We start from the raw sequence: 14,738 nt of genomic DNA, 5'->3' as shown, positions 1-14,738 counted from the left end.
TCCACTAAGAAGAGAGATTTGGGATTATTTCTCCCAGTGAACGCCTCCCAGTGGGGTTGGGTCTACTGGTGCTGAGTCCAGCTGGCCAGAGTCCTGGGCCTGCTGGTCTGGAACAACCGATGGGCTGTGCGCACTGTCACGGGACAGGGCCCCAAAACAAAGGAGTCCTGTTCCGGTTTGGGGGTCTTCCTGGTCCCTGCCCTCTATGGCTCATCCTGAGATCCTGAGCACTTCCTTCTTGGGGTGATAGTGAGCATGGGAGGGTGGGCTCAATGCGTCAGTCCTTCCTCCAGAGTCAGGGAGGGATGCGTCCCCAGATGCCACACCCCACGCTCTATGGCGGGGAAGCTCCTGCAGCTGAATGCTGGCTCACTAACAGATCAGATCTGGCTTAAAAGGCTTCAGGCTGGAGGTAAACAAGCCTGAGGCTAACGGACAATCTCTTTTCTGGATGCTAAGGATGTAGGGCTTATTCCAGCAAGAGCTAGAAGGAGCCCCGATTATGAAGGACTCATCAGTTGACTCAGCCTCCATCCCTGTTTTCTCGTGTCACCTGGGCAGGGAATGACGAACAAATGTTCTTCTCACCTCATTTTGTCTGGGAAGAGTAAAATTCCAGGGGCCAGAAATGAAACATGGATCCCCATGGAACCCGGCAAGGGTTATGAGAGCCTCCTCTTTATTTTTTTATTTTTCTCTTTTCTATCTCTACAAGTCACGCAGAGGAGAGAGAGCCTCCTCTTGACTGCTCTGCTCTCTGCTCAGAGAGACCCCTGCGGTCAAGAGCGAGAGGGAGGAGGCCTGGCCTGGGCCCCACTTGCCAATGCACACGCTGGTGGTTGTCTCTCCCGCTGCCACCGTGCCTGCCCTGCCATCATCGCATCCTGCTCCCGGCGGTGGCAAATGTGCACATACGGTAATTCCGCAGTTACGCGTTTTGTGGATTATCCACTCTGCAAGATTGGTTTCATCCCGGGACATCGGTGCCCTCGTTCAGACTGCTCTCGGGCCACAGGCCTTCAGAGGATGCAAACTGATGTCAGTATCCTTTTGGTAAAACTCAAATTAGGAATAAAAATCCACTTTTAGAAGGAATTGTACAAAATGTGTCAACTGATTTTGCACTCTCGGCTTCTGTGGATCTGGGCCATCGCCCCCCTCCAATGGCGCGGAGAGTAGGGAGGCGGGGCAGGTGTCCCCCTCCTTCCCCCAGTTAAGCCTATGCAAGTTCAAGGCTGGAGCACCTGGGCTGGGGGACAGGGTGTGCTCTGCAGGCCAGGGCCGGGAAGGGCGAGTTGATGACCCTCCCTGGCAGGAGGACTCAGACGCTTTCTGAGGAAGGAACTGGAAGGCCAGCAGTGAGATTGCTGTGGGCTGTTCTCCGCAAGTCTGCTGTGAACATGGGCAACATGAACAGCAAGGACAAAAGTTCACACCATCCTTACCTGTCCCCCATGTATCCAGCTGTGCAGTGGCACTGTCCAGTCACGTGGTCACACTGCCCTCCATGGTGGCAAGGACAGTCCTGGCTGCAGTTCTGGCCAAACGTCCCTGGTGGGCAAGGCTGGGCACACACTGCTCCCTGAAATGGGAATGGGAAGACATGCTCGGTGGTGCTCCAGAGACGCCAACCCACGGTCACATTCTCCTGGGAACGGCACAGCGGCTATGGCCCCAGGGACCACCCGCTTTCCCAGTAGAAGCACCGCGAGCTGGACACCACGGCTCCAAAGCCCTCCTCTTAGACATGGGGAGACTGAAGCCAGTTTGCTTATCCAATTATTCAGCACACATTTAATGACTGTCTATTGTATACCAGGTGCTGTGTTAGATATCAGGGGTACCGAAAAATGAGTAAGACTCGATTCCTGTCTTCCCAGTTTACCGTGGAGAGAGCCCAGAAAGCAGGTGAGTACAGTGCGAGGCACTGTTGTCACACAGGTAGACCACAGGAGGAGACAGGGAGGGAGATGAGATCCTGATTAGACTGCACGTGCTGGTGTAGCAACACGCACGTAACTGCTTTCCCAAACTCAGCTAACGTGAGAGGAAAGGGAGAAAAGGTATAAACCTACAAGGGCGAAAAGAATAGAGGACAAGAGATGTCACACATTGGAAGATGGAAAAGCAGATGGAGGAGTGATAACTGCTTTGGTTCCTGCCTCCTCAGCAACGCAAAGTGCCTGCTAAGGGAGCATGGGAAGCCATCACGAGGCTGGGCGATGGGGTCTTTTGCAACCTCAGAAAAGCCGGGGAATTAGAGACAGTAGGACCCTCTGAAGGTCAAGGTGCCGGTGTGGTGAAGGCAGGACTGTTTAAAAGTTTATAAAAGAAGGAGTTAGATCCCCAATCTCTGTCTCCACTTCAAATAGCCAGGTGACTGCCAAGATTTCTGTAGAGGTTGACCAGACAGGCGTTGGGCACAGGGACACAGGCACAGCTGATGGAGGGGGGGGGGGGTTTGAACTCTCCCTCTGCTCTCTTCCCCGCTTAGCCCCCAGAATGCCAACTGCCAGACTCTACTCTCTGTGGAGAAGGCTGGATAGGATTCCTTTCTGGGGACACTGACGAGCTCCAGAGAAATGACCTACAGATACTGGTATCTGAGGAGTCCCATCAGTCAACAAGCCTGGCACCTCCCTTTAGCTTTTCTGAGGCTCACCATAAAACAAGAACAGATGGCCAGGGATCAGCAGATATTTGAAATAGGCTCTCACGTGAAAGATGAAGACTGAAATAAACAAACAGACCAAAGGAACACACAGGAAACAGGAACCACGCCTGCAGCCAAGAAAACTTACAAAAAGAGAAGGGAAAAACCTCTGTCATAATTACACTGAACATGCTCAGGCAGTTATAAGAAGATATCACATCCATAAAAGAACAGAGTGCTATAAAAGGGGACATCCAGGGAACAGTAAAGAGGTGTTGGAAATTAACAATAAGCTGTCAGAAATTAAAATATTGTGATAGAAGAGCTGTACGATAAAGTTGAAGAAATCTCCTATAACGTACACCAAGTTGGGGCGGGGGGAGGGGGATGAGAGAGGGAGAGGGAGAGATTGAAAATAGTAAAGAAAATATAATAAAATTAGAGGACCAATTCAGGTGGTCTGACATCTAATTAACAGGAGTTTCAGATAGTGGAACGGAGAAAGTGGAGGTAAGTAAATTAAATGGAAAATATAATACAAAAAAATTCCCAGAATGCAAGGACGAGAACATGGATTTCTGAACTGAAAGGGTCTACAGAGTATCCAGCAAAAGAAAACGAAACAAGACCCACAGCAAGGTGTACCATTGTGAACGTTTATATCTCTATAAAGAAATGATCCTCAAAGTTTTTAGAAAAAGGAAAAGTTACATGCAAAACTTGGGAACCAAAAGGTATTGGACTTCTCAACTAGAAGCCAGAAGGCAATGGAGCAATGACTTAGAATCCAGAGGAAAAAAATCATGTCTAGCCTAGAATCTTATACCCAACTAAACTAACACTCAAGCAGGAGATTCAATACAGACATTTTCAGATTTGAACAGCCTTGAAAAAATAACCTTCCATGGACACTTTCTCAGGAAGCTAGTGGAGGATTTTTTCCATCAAAAAGAATTATCCAAGAAAAAGAAAGGCCTGGGTTCCAGGATCTAGGGAATCCAACAGAAGAGAGAAGGAAGTCCCAGATGTCAGCCATGCAGCACACTGGAACAGAAGCATGTAGGCTGCTGAGAATGTTGCCTCCAAAACAAAACAAAAACAAAAAGCTATCAGTTGGGTCTGACCCCATCGAGAGGAGTTTTAGAGTTCTGTCAGAGAGTTTTAGGGTTAAATTAGTAACAATGCATATGTGGGCATATTAACACAAACATTAAAAAATGATTTAACCAAGTTGGGTATGGTCGTGGACACCTGTAACCCCAGCTACTCGAGCAGCTGAGGTGAGAAGATGACTTGAGCTGAGGAGTTCCAGGTTGCAGTGTGCCTTGACCGTGCCTGTCAATAGCCACTGCACTCCAGCCTGGGCAACATAGCAAGACCCCATCTCCAAAACATATATACTTTTTAAAGTGATTTAACCAAAAATCGTAATATAATTCCTTTGGAAAGGTGGGAGAAGGGTTGCTTGAGTTTGCATGTGTGTGTATATAGAGCTGAATCTTATTCTATGGCAGGAAGTCAACAAATTTCTATAAATGGAAAAGACAAGAAATGGCAGTAAAGCATGTTATGTAGAAAAGTGGAGGGAAATGCCAGAAGAAAGACCTAAAAGATTCGAAAGTGGTTGTCTTTAGGGAGTAAAATTAGTGAAAGGAGCAGGAGGCCTCCCCTGACCCCAGTGTTGGCCTTGTGGTATTATATGATTTAAAATTATACGGCTGAATCTGAGGCCTTTATCAAACAGAAATCTGAGCCTGCTCTTGCCTCCTGCCACCTTCCCAGCCTTGCATACACCAGATACTCATTTCTCTTACGGAGATCAAGCATGATCCCCCAATTAATTAATCAATTAGTTCAACACACAATTATTTAAAGTACCAATAATCACCAACCCCGAGGAAGCTAGTTTATTCAGGAAAATTCTGCCAGACCAGAGTCATCTTTCAAGATCATCCAATTTACTGGGAAGGAGCCTAACAGGAGGCCCTTCAGCTCGGATTTCTCCTCCACGCACAGGCAGACGGAGGGGCCGACAGGCCAGACTCGGACGGGGACTGTGAGATGAGTGTGCGTGAGAAGAGTGGCAGGGACGAGCCTCTCAGGGCAGGGGTCCCTCCTCCTCCTGGAGGTGGTGGGGGACACCCCAGGCAAGGCAGGTGCTTGCCTTTCTCAGTGCACCCCCAAATCTCTAGGGATCCGGGAGGGAGAAGAAGGGTCTTTCTGGCTTCGGTCTGACTCCGTCCTCTGCAGTCCTGGCCTGGATAAGGACACTCTAACCCTGAAAAACATTTTGAGCCAACTTCGGGGGCTGTGCTTATGCCTCCCACTCCCCCCAGCCCCGAGCAGTATGGGGCCCTGCTGCACTCCACACACACACCCCCATCCTGACAGGCTGCAGGCTCCTGTTCTTTTTAGAGCTTCTGAGACACCACCTGGGCCCCCAAGGCCAGTGGCAAAGTCTGCTGCGGAGAACGCTTCCTTCCGACACTGCCCGGGGAAATCACGCACCCCAGAGGCATTCTGGTCAAGTGGGCCAGCGCCTCTTTCAGGCCCTGCTCAGGACTCCCGACCTGCGGGCACCCGAGACCCCTGGATCTCTAGGCTTCTCCTCTGTCTCGAGCTCCTGGGACCTGCTGCCTGGGGTGGTGGGACTTGGGCCCACATCCCAGCTCTGCCTCCTCCCAGGCAGCTGGGCTAGGATAAGTCATGACAGTTCTGAGCCTCAGTTCCCTCATCTGTAAAATGGGAGTGGTAACCCCTGGTCTCCCAGGTGGTTGTAAAGATGAAGGGAGATCAGAGACGCAAAGGAACCCAGTGCAGGGCCTTAGAGCGGGTAACTGAGCCCAGCTGACCCCTGATGAGATGACATGTGCCAGGAGCCCAGTGTAACCTGGGACGGAGGGGAGTGGGAGGCCCATAAGACTCACCCGCGACTGCTGGTCGGAAGAACAGCCTTTTGGGGGTCGGGGGACAGCAGGCAGGAAGCGGCCAGCTGAAGACAGGGCTGTGCTCTCAGAGTTTCTCTCCTGCTCTTATGAGCTGAATTGTGTCCCCTCAAAGTTCACATGTTAAAGTTTTACCCCCCAGCACCTCAGAATGTGGCTGTATTTGGAGACAGAGCCTTTGCACAGGTAATCAAGCTCACATGAGGCCATACGGGCGGCCCTAATCCAACATGTCTCATGCTCTCATGAGACGGGAGATGAAGACAGACACACAGAGGGGAAACCACGTGAGGACACAGAGAGAAGGCGGCCATCTACGAGCCAAGGAGAGAGCCGCAGAAGACACCAACCCTGCTGACACCGTGATCTTGGAGTTCCAGCCTCCAGAACGTGAGAAAATAGATTTCTGTTGTTTAAGCCACGCCGTCTGTGGTACTTAGTTACGGCCGCCCTAGCAGACTGACGCACCTGCCCTGTGGTCACCTGAGCGTGTGTCTCCCACTGGAGTGGGATCTTGGGCTGTCATGGCATCTAGAAAGTTGGACATGGGGAGAGGTGACAGTCCTGCTCCTCTGGCAACTGGTTAGACCAAATGGCTTTGTCAAAACCTAGAAACCAGCTGCACTCTAAGAGGACCATGGCTAAGTGGCACATAAAAAAAGAAGGAGCCCAGATGGCGAAAGGACTTAAGGCCACACCAGTTCTCCTTAGGGGACAACTCGGCCTCTCCAGGCACCAGAAGGCATTTCTGATCATTGCGATTTCCCAGGATGGCCCGGGCACCCTCAGTGGACGGGGCACTGAGGTTAGCGTGGGTGCTGTGGAGGTGACCCAGGTCACTGGGGAGTGGGGCCCCACGAGTCAAAACCTGAGCATCTGCGAGGCTACGGCCTCAGCTCCAAAACCTCCCTCTGGGCCTCCACGACAACTGGTCCTGTCTCCCAGCTCCTCAGCCCCCTCCCTGTGTTTCGTGTGTGTGTGTGTGTGTGTGTGTGTGTGTCACACACACTATATCCAGCCTCCACTGTCAGACTGCGAGCTCCTCAGGGAGGTCAGTGAGGTCTCCTCTTACGTCTCCATCTGTCCCGACCACCCACACTCATCTCGCTACTCACACCTGGTTCCTCTGCTTTGCAAGGTCTCAGAGAAAGAGGGGAAATAACTCCTTCCCTGGCTCTCTGCAAAGGCCCCTCCTGGAACAGCCTCACGAGAGCTGGGCAAGCGGAGTGTCCAGTGGGCACTCTCAGGCGTGCTGGCCAGGAATCGCTGAGGAGGGCCCTGGAGGGCCGGAGTCCCCGCCAGCTCCTGTCTAGTCCTCTGGGGAGGTGCGTGGTGGGAGTTAGCAATCTTTATCTCTCTGCGTTGGAAAGTGCACAGTTGAAGCCACGTGGGGCCAAAGGGAAAGTCAGGCCATGGAAACGCTAGCGGGGAGCCTTCCCCCCAGGATCCTTTCCCTGGCCCCCGCTCTCCCTGGGAGGAGCCTCAGGTCTGAGCTGCAGCTTCATTATACTGTGACTCCGCATGCACAAGGCATATTAATAATTCATACATATCTGCAAGTTAAATGCTATGTCAAAAATAGAAATGCAATTGTCTACAATAAAATTAAAAACATAAAGTCCTCAAATCCAAAGGCTTCTACAGACAGAGTTTTCTGTCATCTGGAAGAAGAAATCTCTCACTGCTCTGGGGAGGAAAACAATCCCTCCATGTGTTGGCCTCCCCGCTCCCCCTTCTCAGCCACCAGCCTCCAGACTCTCTCCAGAAAAGCCTTTGCAGGGATGGCCTTGCCTGTCACCTTGCTCTCCCCACGCCTCCTGATCCAACCTCCCTGCCTGCCACTGGGCCTCTGAGGACCCAGCCCCCTGGGTGATGGATTTCTGGAAGCTGGCTGGAGATGAGAGGAACTTTCCAGAGATTGGTTCAGAGTGGGAGAAGTGGGCAGGTATGGGAGAGGCAGCGGCAGACTTTTTTTCCTCTTCAGAAGGGACAGACAGACGGACACCAAGGGCTGGGTTGCGGAGTCAGGAGACCTGGATTCTAGCTCCACCTCACTCCTGACCAGCAGCGTGGCCTTGGGCAGGTCACTTACCCTCTCTGAGCCTTGGATTCTTCATCCGAGAAAGGAAGGTATTGGCAGACCAGTGCTGTTCAAACCTCCTAAAGCTGGGAGACCCTGTTTCTACGTGAAATCTTACCTAGAACCGGATGCCTAATTATTAGGCTCCCCACCCTCACCTTCCCTCAGGATGCCCTAGGATTCTGCGAAACACAGAGGGCAATCCTGTGGTCTCGATCAATGATTTCCACATGCAAGCCTGCAGACAGCGCTGGGCGCTTCAGAACCATCTGGGGAGTGTATTAAAAATAGAGACTCTCAGGTCCCAAAAGGTCTCAGGTAGAGTCTGAGAATCTGTATTTAACCGCCTCTCCCCCACCCTATCCACTCTGATGTGCAGCCGGATTTGGACGCTGCTGGACCAAATGATGCCCGAAGTCCTTTCCTGCCCTAAAAACATTTGACGAGCCTGTGTCTGCATTGATGGGCCCCTCCTGTCTGCCCCGTGACCTCCACGTGCACAGCCTCCCGAAATATCCTGCTTCTGCTCAGCAGCCCTGTCCCTTTGGTTCTGCAAAGCCCCAGATCCCAGGAGAGGCGGCCCTAAATAGGGAGAGTCAGGGACAGAGATGTAGCCCAGGAAAGTCAGCCTCAGCTGACTTGCTGTTTCTCAGGGGCTTGGGCCTGCAGGAAAGGCAGGACAGGCAGAGCGTGCTGGCTGGAAGGAGCCTTGTGGAGTCCGTGGCACCCAGGGAGGTAAAACAAGCAATCGTAGAGCGTGTCAGTGTTTGCAACGCCTGAGCCAGCCGGCAGCCACCACAGCCGTGCAGGGCTCGCTGTCATGTCAGCTTTGCAGATGGGAAGCAGAGTAACTGAGGCTTCTTTCAGGGTCAACACTGGATCTGAGACCTGAATTTAGGCCTGTGAGGCTGTAGATCCTATTCCCCCTCCCACAATGGTTGTTCCCAGACATGAGACTTGGACTGGGTGAGGCTGCAACAGAATCACCTGATGCAGTTGTTAAAATACAGATTCTGGGACCTACAGAATCAGAACGTGCGTGTAAGTGCAGGGGGTGAGATGCTATAAATTCAGGTAATCCATAACTACCATCTCTCCTCCCTCTTCAGCCCGTTCTGCCACATCTGGCCCAGAGCCCATGGCAACAATGTGGGTACCTATGCCCAAAGACAGCGCCAATCTTATGAGAAGAATTCAACTCCTTTGCAAATGAGAGACCACAGGCTCAGAGAGGTTAACTAACTTGCCTCAGACCACACAGCACTTAGAGATGGCAGACCTGGGATTCAAAGCTGTGTCCATGGCACCACTGGCAGTGTCTAATGATGCCCCTTTGCCATAAATAGGAGGGAGAGAATTCAGGATGGGAGAGGAATTTAGCCATTCAAGGTGTGTGTGAGTGAGGAACGCTCAGACCTCTTACAGTGCCCCACCCAGATCCTGCGGGCCCACCTACCATCCAGCCTGGTGGGCAGGCACACTCGCCAGTGATGTGGTGGCAGGTGCCCCCATTCTGGCAGGGACAGCGCAGCTCACAGTGAGCTCCGTGGCTCCCAGGAGGGCACAGCTCCTCGCAGCTGCATGGAGAAGCAGAGGCGTTAGACATAGCAACATTTCGATCAGGGCCCCAGTGCCACCAGTCCCAATGCTCAGGGGCTCCCTGGGAATCAGTGAGTTCACAGCCAATGTGAACTGTAGCAGGCATAACGCCAGCTAAGACACCAGGAAGGGGATGCAGGGGTCACTTTTAATACACTGGAATGTACTGTGCTGGACCAATACTTGTGGGATGACTTGAGTGTTCTTAGTGTAAAGAAGAGTATTCTTCTGGGGAGGGGCTGAGGAAGTCTTCCCTAAGAGGAAGACACTTTACCTGGGCCTTGCAGGTGATGTTAATTTCACCGGGAGAATGGAAGGAAGGCAATGCCAGGCAGAAGGGGCTGCACGAGCAAAGGTGCTGAGAAATGGCTGTGGATCCCGCCTTCACTATCTGCCTAGCTTCATGGAGGGGAAGAGTCTGAGCATGTCCCTTCCAGGCTCTGGAAGGCTCTCAGCTACCAAGACAGGCTCATGTGCAGGGACTGGGCACTGCTGAGGTATGGGGGAGGATCTGCATGGGGTCTTGGCCCTGGGCCTTCCTCCAGCTGCCCTGGCTTCCAGCTCACTAGGTGCTGGGGGCTGGCCAGACAGCAGGGTAGGCAGCACGTTCAATCAAGGACCTCTCTATGGTCAGAGTCCTTGGCTCCCCCCCCCCCCCCTCAGGATCTAAGGCCTGTGGAGAGGCCATAGAGCCTTCAACGGGGTTGGGAGAACTTCAATCTTGCCTCTGGGGGGAGGTCTCAACTAAGCAGCCTTGGAGGTCCCCTGTCAATCCGACTCTCCAGGGAACCGGAATGAGGGGCTGTTTGGGATCCGTGGAGAGAAAGTAAAGGAGAGGAACTGGCGCAGAAACTCTCCAAATCTGGACATGATATCGGTCCTCACCCCTCTCACTGTCCCAAATGGCCTGGAAGGGGAGGCCCCAGGCGGGCAGCAGCATATAGGTTAAGGTCAGATGATAATTCTAAGCTAAGGTCTGCTCCTACCAGAAAGGCCTCCTGGGACGGGTTTAGTGTGAGTCACGGGAGTGCCCACCCGTGCACAGTCTCAGGAAGGACCAGTCACCCCCGGGGCCTGGACGGTGGGGCCCCGAGACCAGAGTGGCCAAGGCTGATGCATTTAGGCTTTACAAGACTTGGGGTCAGACGGCAGGAGATTTCAGTGCCAGGACTATCCCGACCTGCCCTCAGACCCCTAACCTGCCCACTTGCAATGAGCCCCGGCCCCGCCCTCCCTCCTGGCCCCGCCTCCCGGCCCCGCCTCCTGGCCCGCCCCCTTCCCGGCCCCGCCTCCTGGCCCCAACGCGTACTCACTAGACGCCGGTGTAGCCAGGCGCGCAGAGGCACTCGCCCGTGCGGGGGTCACAGCTGGCGCCGTGGTGGCACTGGCACTGCAGCTGGCAGCCCTTGCCATGGGTGCCGGGCGCGCAGAGCTCCTCGCAGCGCCACCCACGGAAGCCGGCGGCGCACACGCAGGCGCCGGTGATGGGGTTGCACAGGGCGCCGTTCTGGCACTGGCATCGGTTGCTGCAGTGGGGGCCCCAGTGGTCGCTGTCGCAGCCTGCAAGAGAGGGAACGGTCAGGGCTGAGGGGCCCTGCGGGCTCTCCTTGGGACGGTCCTGGAACCGATGCCCACGCGGCGTCCCCATGTCTGCATCGCTCCTCCCTGGAGAGGAGGCCTAAGTGGTGTCTGGGTGGAAGCTTTGGCACCTCGTAATCTCCAACAGTTCTTCCACTATGCCACCCACATAGTCACACAGGCTAAGAATCGCAGAGGGCTCGTTTCCTCCACGCAGCTTCAGAACGCATCTCACAGTCGGGGCCATTCCCTCCAACCAAACGGCTGCCCCGGAGCCCCCACTCCTGTGTTGAAATTCTGGAGCCACAGGCTGCTTACCTCCCCCTCTGACTTTGCCAAACTCTTCCTTGTTGGCTCTCTGTTCCTCTCAGCCAGGCCCTTTCTTTTCCTATGGCCGCCTCTCTTCTCTGCAACCCTACCCCTCTTCTTGGTGCCTCCCCAGCCCAGCACTTCCCTGTCTTTCCTGCCTTCCTCTCTTTCTTCCCCACAATCACTCCTGTTCTCACTTCCTGGGGAGCATTTCCTCCTCTAACTCCCTGCCGCTCCCCTGGCTCCATCTCCCCATCACCCTTTTCATCTCTCACTCATGCTTCTCCCTTTCAGTAATGCCTTCATCCCCGGTTGCTTCATCTTCAGTTCAATTTCATTACTTTCCAAGCAGCCAACTTCAGAAGGAGCAGGAAAAAGAAATGCTTCCCTGGGAGGTAACAGACAGCCTTCAAGATCTGTACATGTAATTAAATGTTTCAAAGAGTGATAGCTGAGCCAGCTTTGCAGAAATTCACACTCTACAGCTGTGGAAAGGCGCTGAATGGCAAAGCCCGGGGTAGTCACCCAGCCTGCCGCCACCTCCCACCCTGACCCTCAGCTGGTGCATACGGGACACAAAATAACAAGATGTCCTCAAACTATAGCCTCATCCACTCAAATTCTGGGGTGGGAGTGGGGCTTGGACAGGCACAAATAATGTTTTAGGAGAAGTTCAATGGAGAAAAAGATTGCTCCTGGCTAAGAAGATCAGGCAAGGCTTCCTAGAAGAGAAGGTGTCCCAAGTGGGCTGTACAAGATGTCTCTCTTGTCTGACCAATAAGGTGACCAACCATCTTGCTTTCAGCACTGAAAGTCCCACATTCTGGGAAATCCTCTGTCATAGGCAAACAGGAACAGCCAGTCACTCCACTGCCTGAAGGGGTGGAGATGAGCAGCTGATCTTTGTGCTCCAGGTTTCTAGGTTTTGGACACTCAGAGAGGAAAGGGGGCAGGTGAGCGGGATTGGGAAGGTGTCATTGTCATTGGGGTAGCTTCAGTATGAGCAAAGGTACAGTGGTACTCAAGTATGGGGCATGCACTGAGTACAAGGTTCTAGTGCGGCAGTGAGTCCATGGGCTCTTTGGGGGAAGGATCACTCCACCAGCCCCACCAATCCCCCACGTCCTTCCCACCTGCTGACAGAGTCAAGTGGCCAGTGTCATGGAGTCTGCCCATAATCTGTTAGTAGACAGAACCTCTGAGGCCCAGAATCCCCATCACCCTGTCTTGGTTCATCTTTCTCCATCTATGCCCCAAATATTCACACATACAAACTTAGCTGCCAAATTATGAGTGAGCCTCACCCTGCATTTTTCAGCTGGTATTACAGTGAGTAAGGCAAAATTGAGCCGGTTTATAGTTACAACCTCCACTCACTTTGCAAGAGACAGGACAGGACAGAGAGCGACTTTGTATCCATCAGTTCAGCGTCTCCCCCTCACCCACTCTCCAGGGCGCACACTCCATGAGCAGAAAGGCTGGCAGAGTCACCTATGGTACAATTTCTCTCTTTCTGTTGCCAAGCACGTGTAGTTGAATTCACCTAAGTTTAATGTACTTATGATGTGACTCCATTATAAAAATAATGACAACCACATTTTAAATGCTCCCTATATGCCAGGCACCCCCCTAGAAACTTTACATACATTACTAAAATTTAATCCTCACAACAACCGTGTGAGTTAGGTTTTATTATTTCTTCCATTTTACAGATGGGGAAATGTAATCAAGGGTTCCCATTACATGATTGCCCAAAGTTACAGCAAGGGCAGGCCCAGGTCTTGGGTTTCCAGCTCTCTCCACTGCAGGTAAACGGGATGATTCCAAGAAGTGACACTTAGAGGTGGCGTTGGGGACAAGGTGGCAGCTGCAAAGCAAAGGTCAAGGATATCACAGAGATTGGCCATTTCTTCTCTGCTTATCACTGTGAACAACCTCAGGACCCAGAACAAGGAATTCCCTGTACTCGTTGGGGCCGCAGTTACTGCCCTGAGACCTTGGCTCTGTATGAAACTGCTGGAGTCCAAAGGCAGTTTGTCCTTGGTGGGTCCCAGGGCTTACAGTTATGCTTTACTTAACAGGTGACCTCCATTCTTCCTGGCACAGCCAAAACCCCAGCAGGAAGCAAAACTATGCCTCTGCTAAAGGAGCCAGAATATTGTCATAAAGTCCACCCATAAAGAATAGGTCTTTCATTCTTCTAGTTGATTCAACAAACACTTACCAAGCACCTACTAGTGCCGGAAAGTGTCTTGCCCTCTTGGAGTGTCTAGTCTAGTAGGGGCAGAAACGCAGGAGCAGCATTCATGCTACGCTGCAAAAGTGCTATAATACTGCCATCCCCAAGCCCCGGGCCACGGACCTGCATTGGTGGCCGAGGCCTGTCAGGAACTGGGCTGCACAGCAGGAGGCGAGCAGTGGCTGAGTGGAGCCCCACCTGCACCCACAGTGGCTCCTCATCGTCCGCATCACTGCCTGAGCCCCCCTCCCCCACCGTCAGATCAGCATCAGACCCTCATAGGAGCATGACCCCACTGCAAACAGCACATTTGAGGCATCCAGGTTGCTCTCCCCATGAGAATCCAATGCCTGATGATCTGAGGTGGAGCTGAGGTGGCGACCCCCCGCCCCGGCCCTCCCTCATCCATGGAAAAACTGTCTTCCACGAAACCGGTTCCTGGTGTCGAAAAGGTTGGGGACAGCTGCTATAATAAGGGTGGTTTAGGGCACTATAGAAGCACATGTCAATGCAATTCTGTTAAGCTGCACTCTGGTTGCTCACATCGTAGATGGCGTGTGTGTGTGTGTGTGTGTGTGTGTGTATGTACGTACGTACGTGTATACATTTGTGTCTGCACGTTTTATGGGGCTCCTAAAACATGTGGCAAGAGCTGTGTGTCAGAGTAGCAAACCATGCAAATAGATAGAAAACATTTGTAGACTAAAAAAATGCAACGCAACTTGAAGCCATTAATACAGGGGGCAAATAGCCCCTCATATCCAAAGTGACAGGAAGAGGTTACATTCAATTTAGAACATTGTGATTAAGGAGGCAGAGACGTGTGTAATCCGATCCAAAGAAATTTCGCCGAGTGATTAGATGAAAAAAAAATATTAGAGTTCACAGGGATAAGCTTCAGTTATCTAGAAAATTCACTTAAAACACCTCATTCCCCAGCAATGGCAGAGAAATGAGGCAGAGCTGCAGCGAGTCCATTATCTACTCTGCTGAAGGTGACTAAACGCTATCTTTATTATAATTACAAGAGGACTTTGCATTCTTTCACAGATAGTTGCAAACTCTTTCCAATTTGGCCTGGAATGTCACCCCCTCACACATTTTCCTTTTCTGTCACAGACTCCCTTTCCTAATTATATTTGGCTTTGGCTGATTTTTAAAGTGGATCTATCTTCTCTGGGCAGACAGAGAAGCCCACTGAGGGCTTCAGGGGCACCAGAAGGGTGTGGGCTGCTCGTCCGGTTCCCTAAGCCGGGCGACTCACCCGCCCTCCCTGCCGAGCTCCTCAGACTCTGGGGTCCAGGCTAGCGTGCTCCTGGGTCTCCACCGGGAGAA

At 52.4% G+C, this 14,738-nt stretch overlaps 1 protein-coding gene across 10 annotated transcripts in view; it reads right to left on the bottom strand.

The window, feature by feature from the left end:
* MEGF11 (multiple EGF like domains 11) overlaps window positions 1-14,738 on the bottom strand; it is a 340,068-nt gene that overhangs the window by 69,671 nt on the left and 255,659 nt on the right. For all 10 annotated transcript variants that reach the window (XR_011231486.1, XR_011231484.1, XR_011231485.1 and 7 more), the window contains 3 exons: window positions 10,591-10,837; window positions 9,135-9,255; window positions 1,446-1,582 (listed from right to left, as the gene is read on the bottom strand). Coding sequence is in view for 7 of the 10 variants with exons in the window: in XM_069458609.1 (XP_069314710.1) it covers window positions 1,446-1,582; window positions 9,135-9,255; window positions 10,591-10,837 (505 nt within the window). In the remaining 3 variants the exon portion in view is untranslated. The remainder of the gene's footprint in view (window positions 1-1,445; window positions 1,583-9,134; window positions 9,256-10,590; window positions 10,838-14,738) is intronic.

The sequence above is a fragment of the Eulemur rufifrons genome, chromosome 2, assembly GCF_041146395.1.
Source record: "Eulemur rufifrons isolate Redbay chromosome 2, OSU_ERuf_1, whole genome shotgun sequence".
Taxonomy (NCBI): domain Eukaryota; kingdom Metazoa; phylum Chordata; class Mammalia; order Primates; family Lemuridae; genus Eulemur; species Eulemur rufifrons.
Note: the sequence above shows the minus strand (reverse complement) of the source record. Positions and strands in the feature narration are given on the sequence as shown.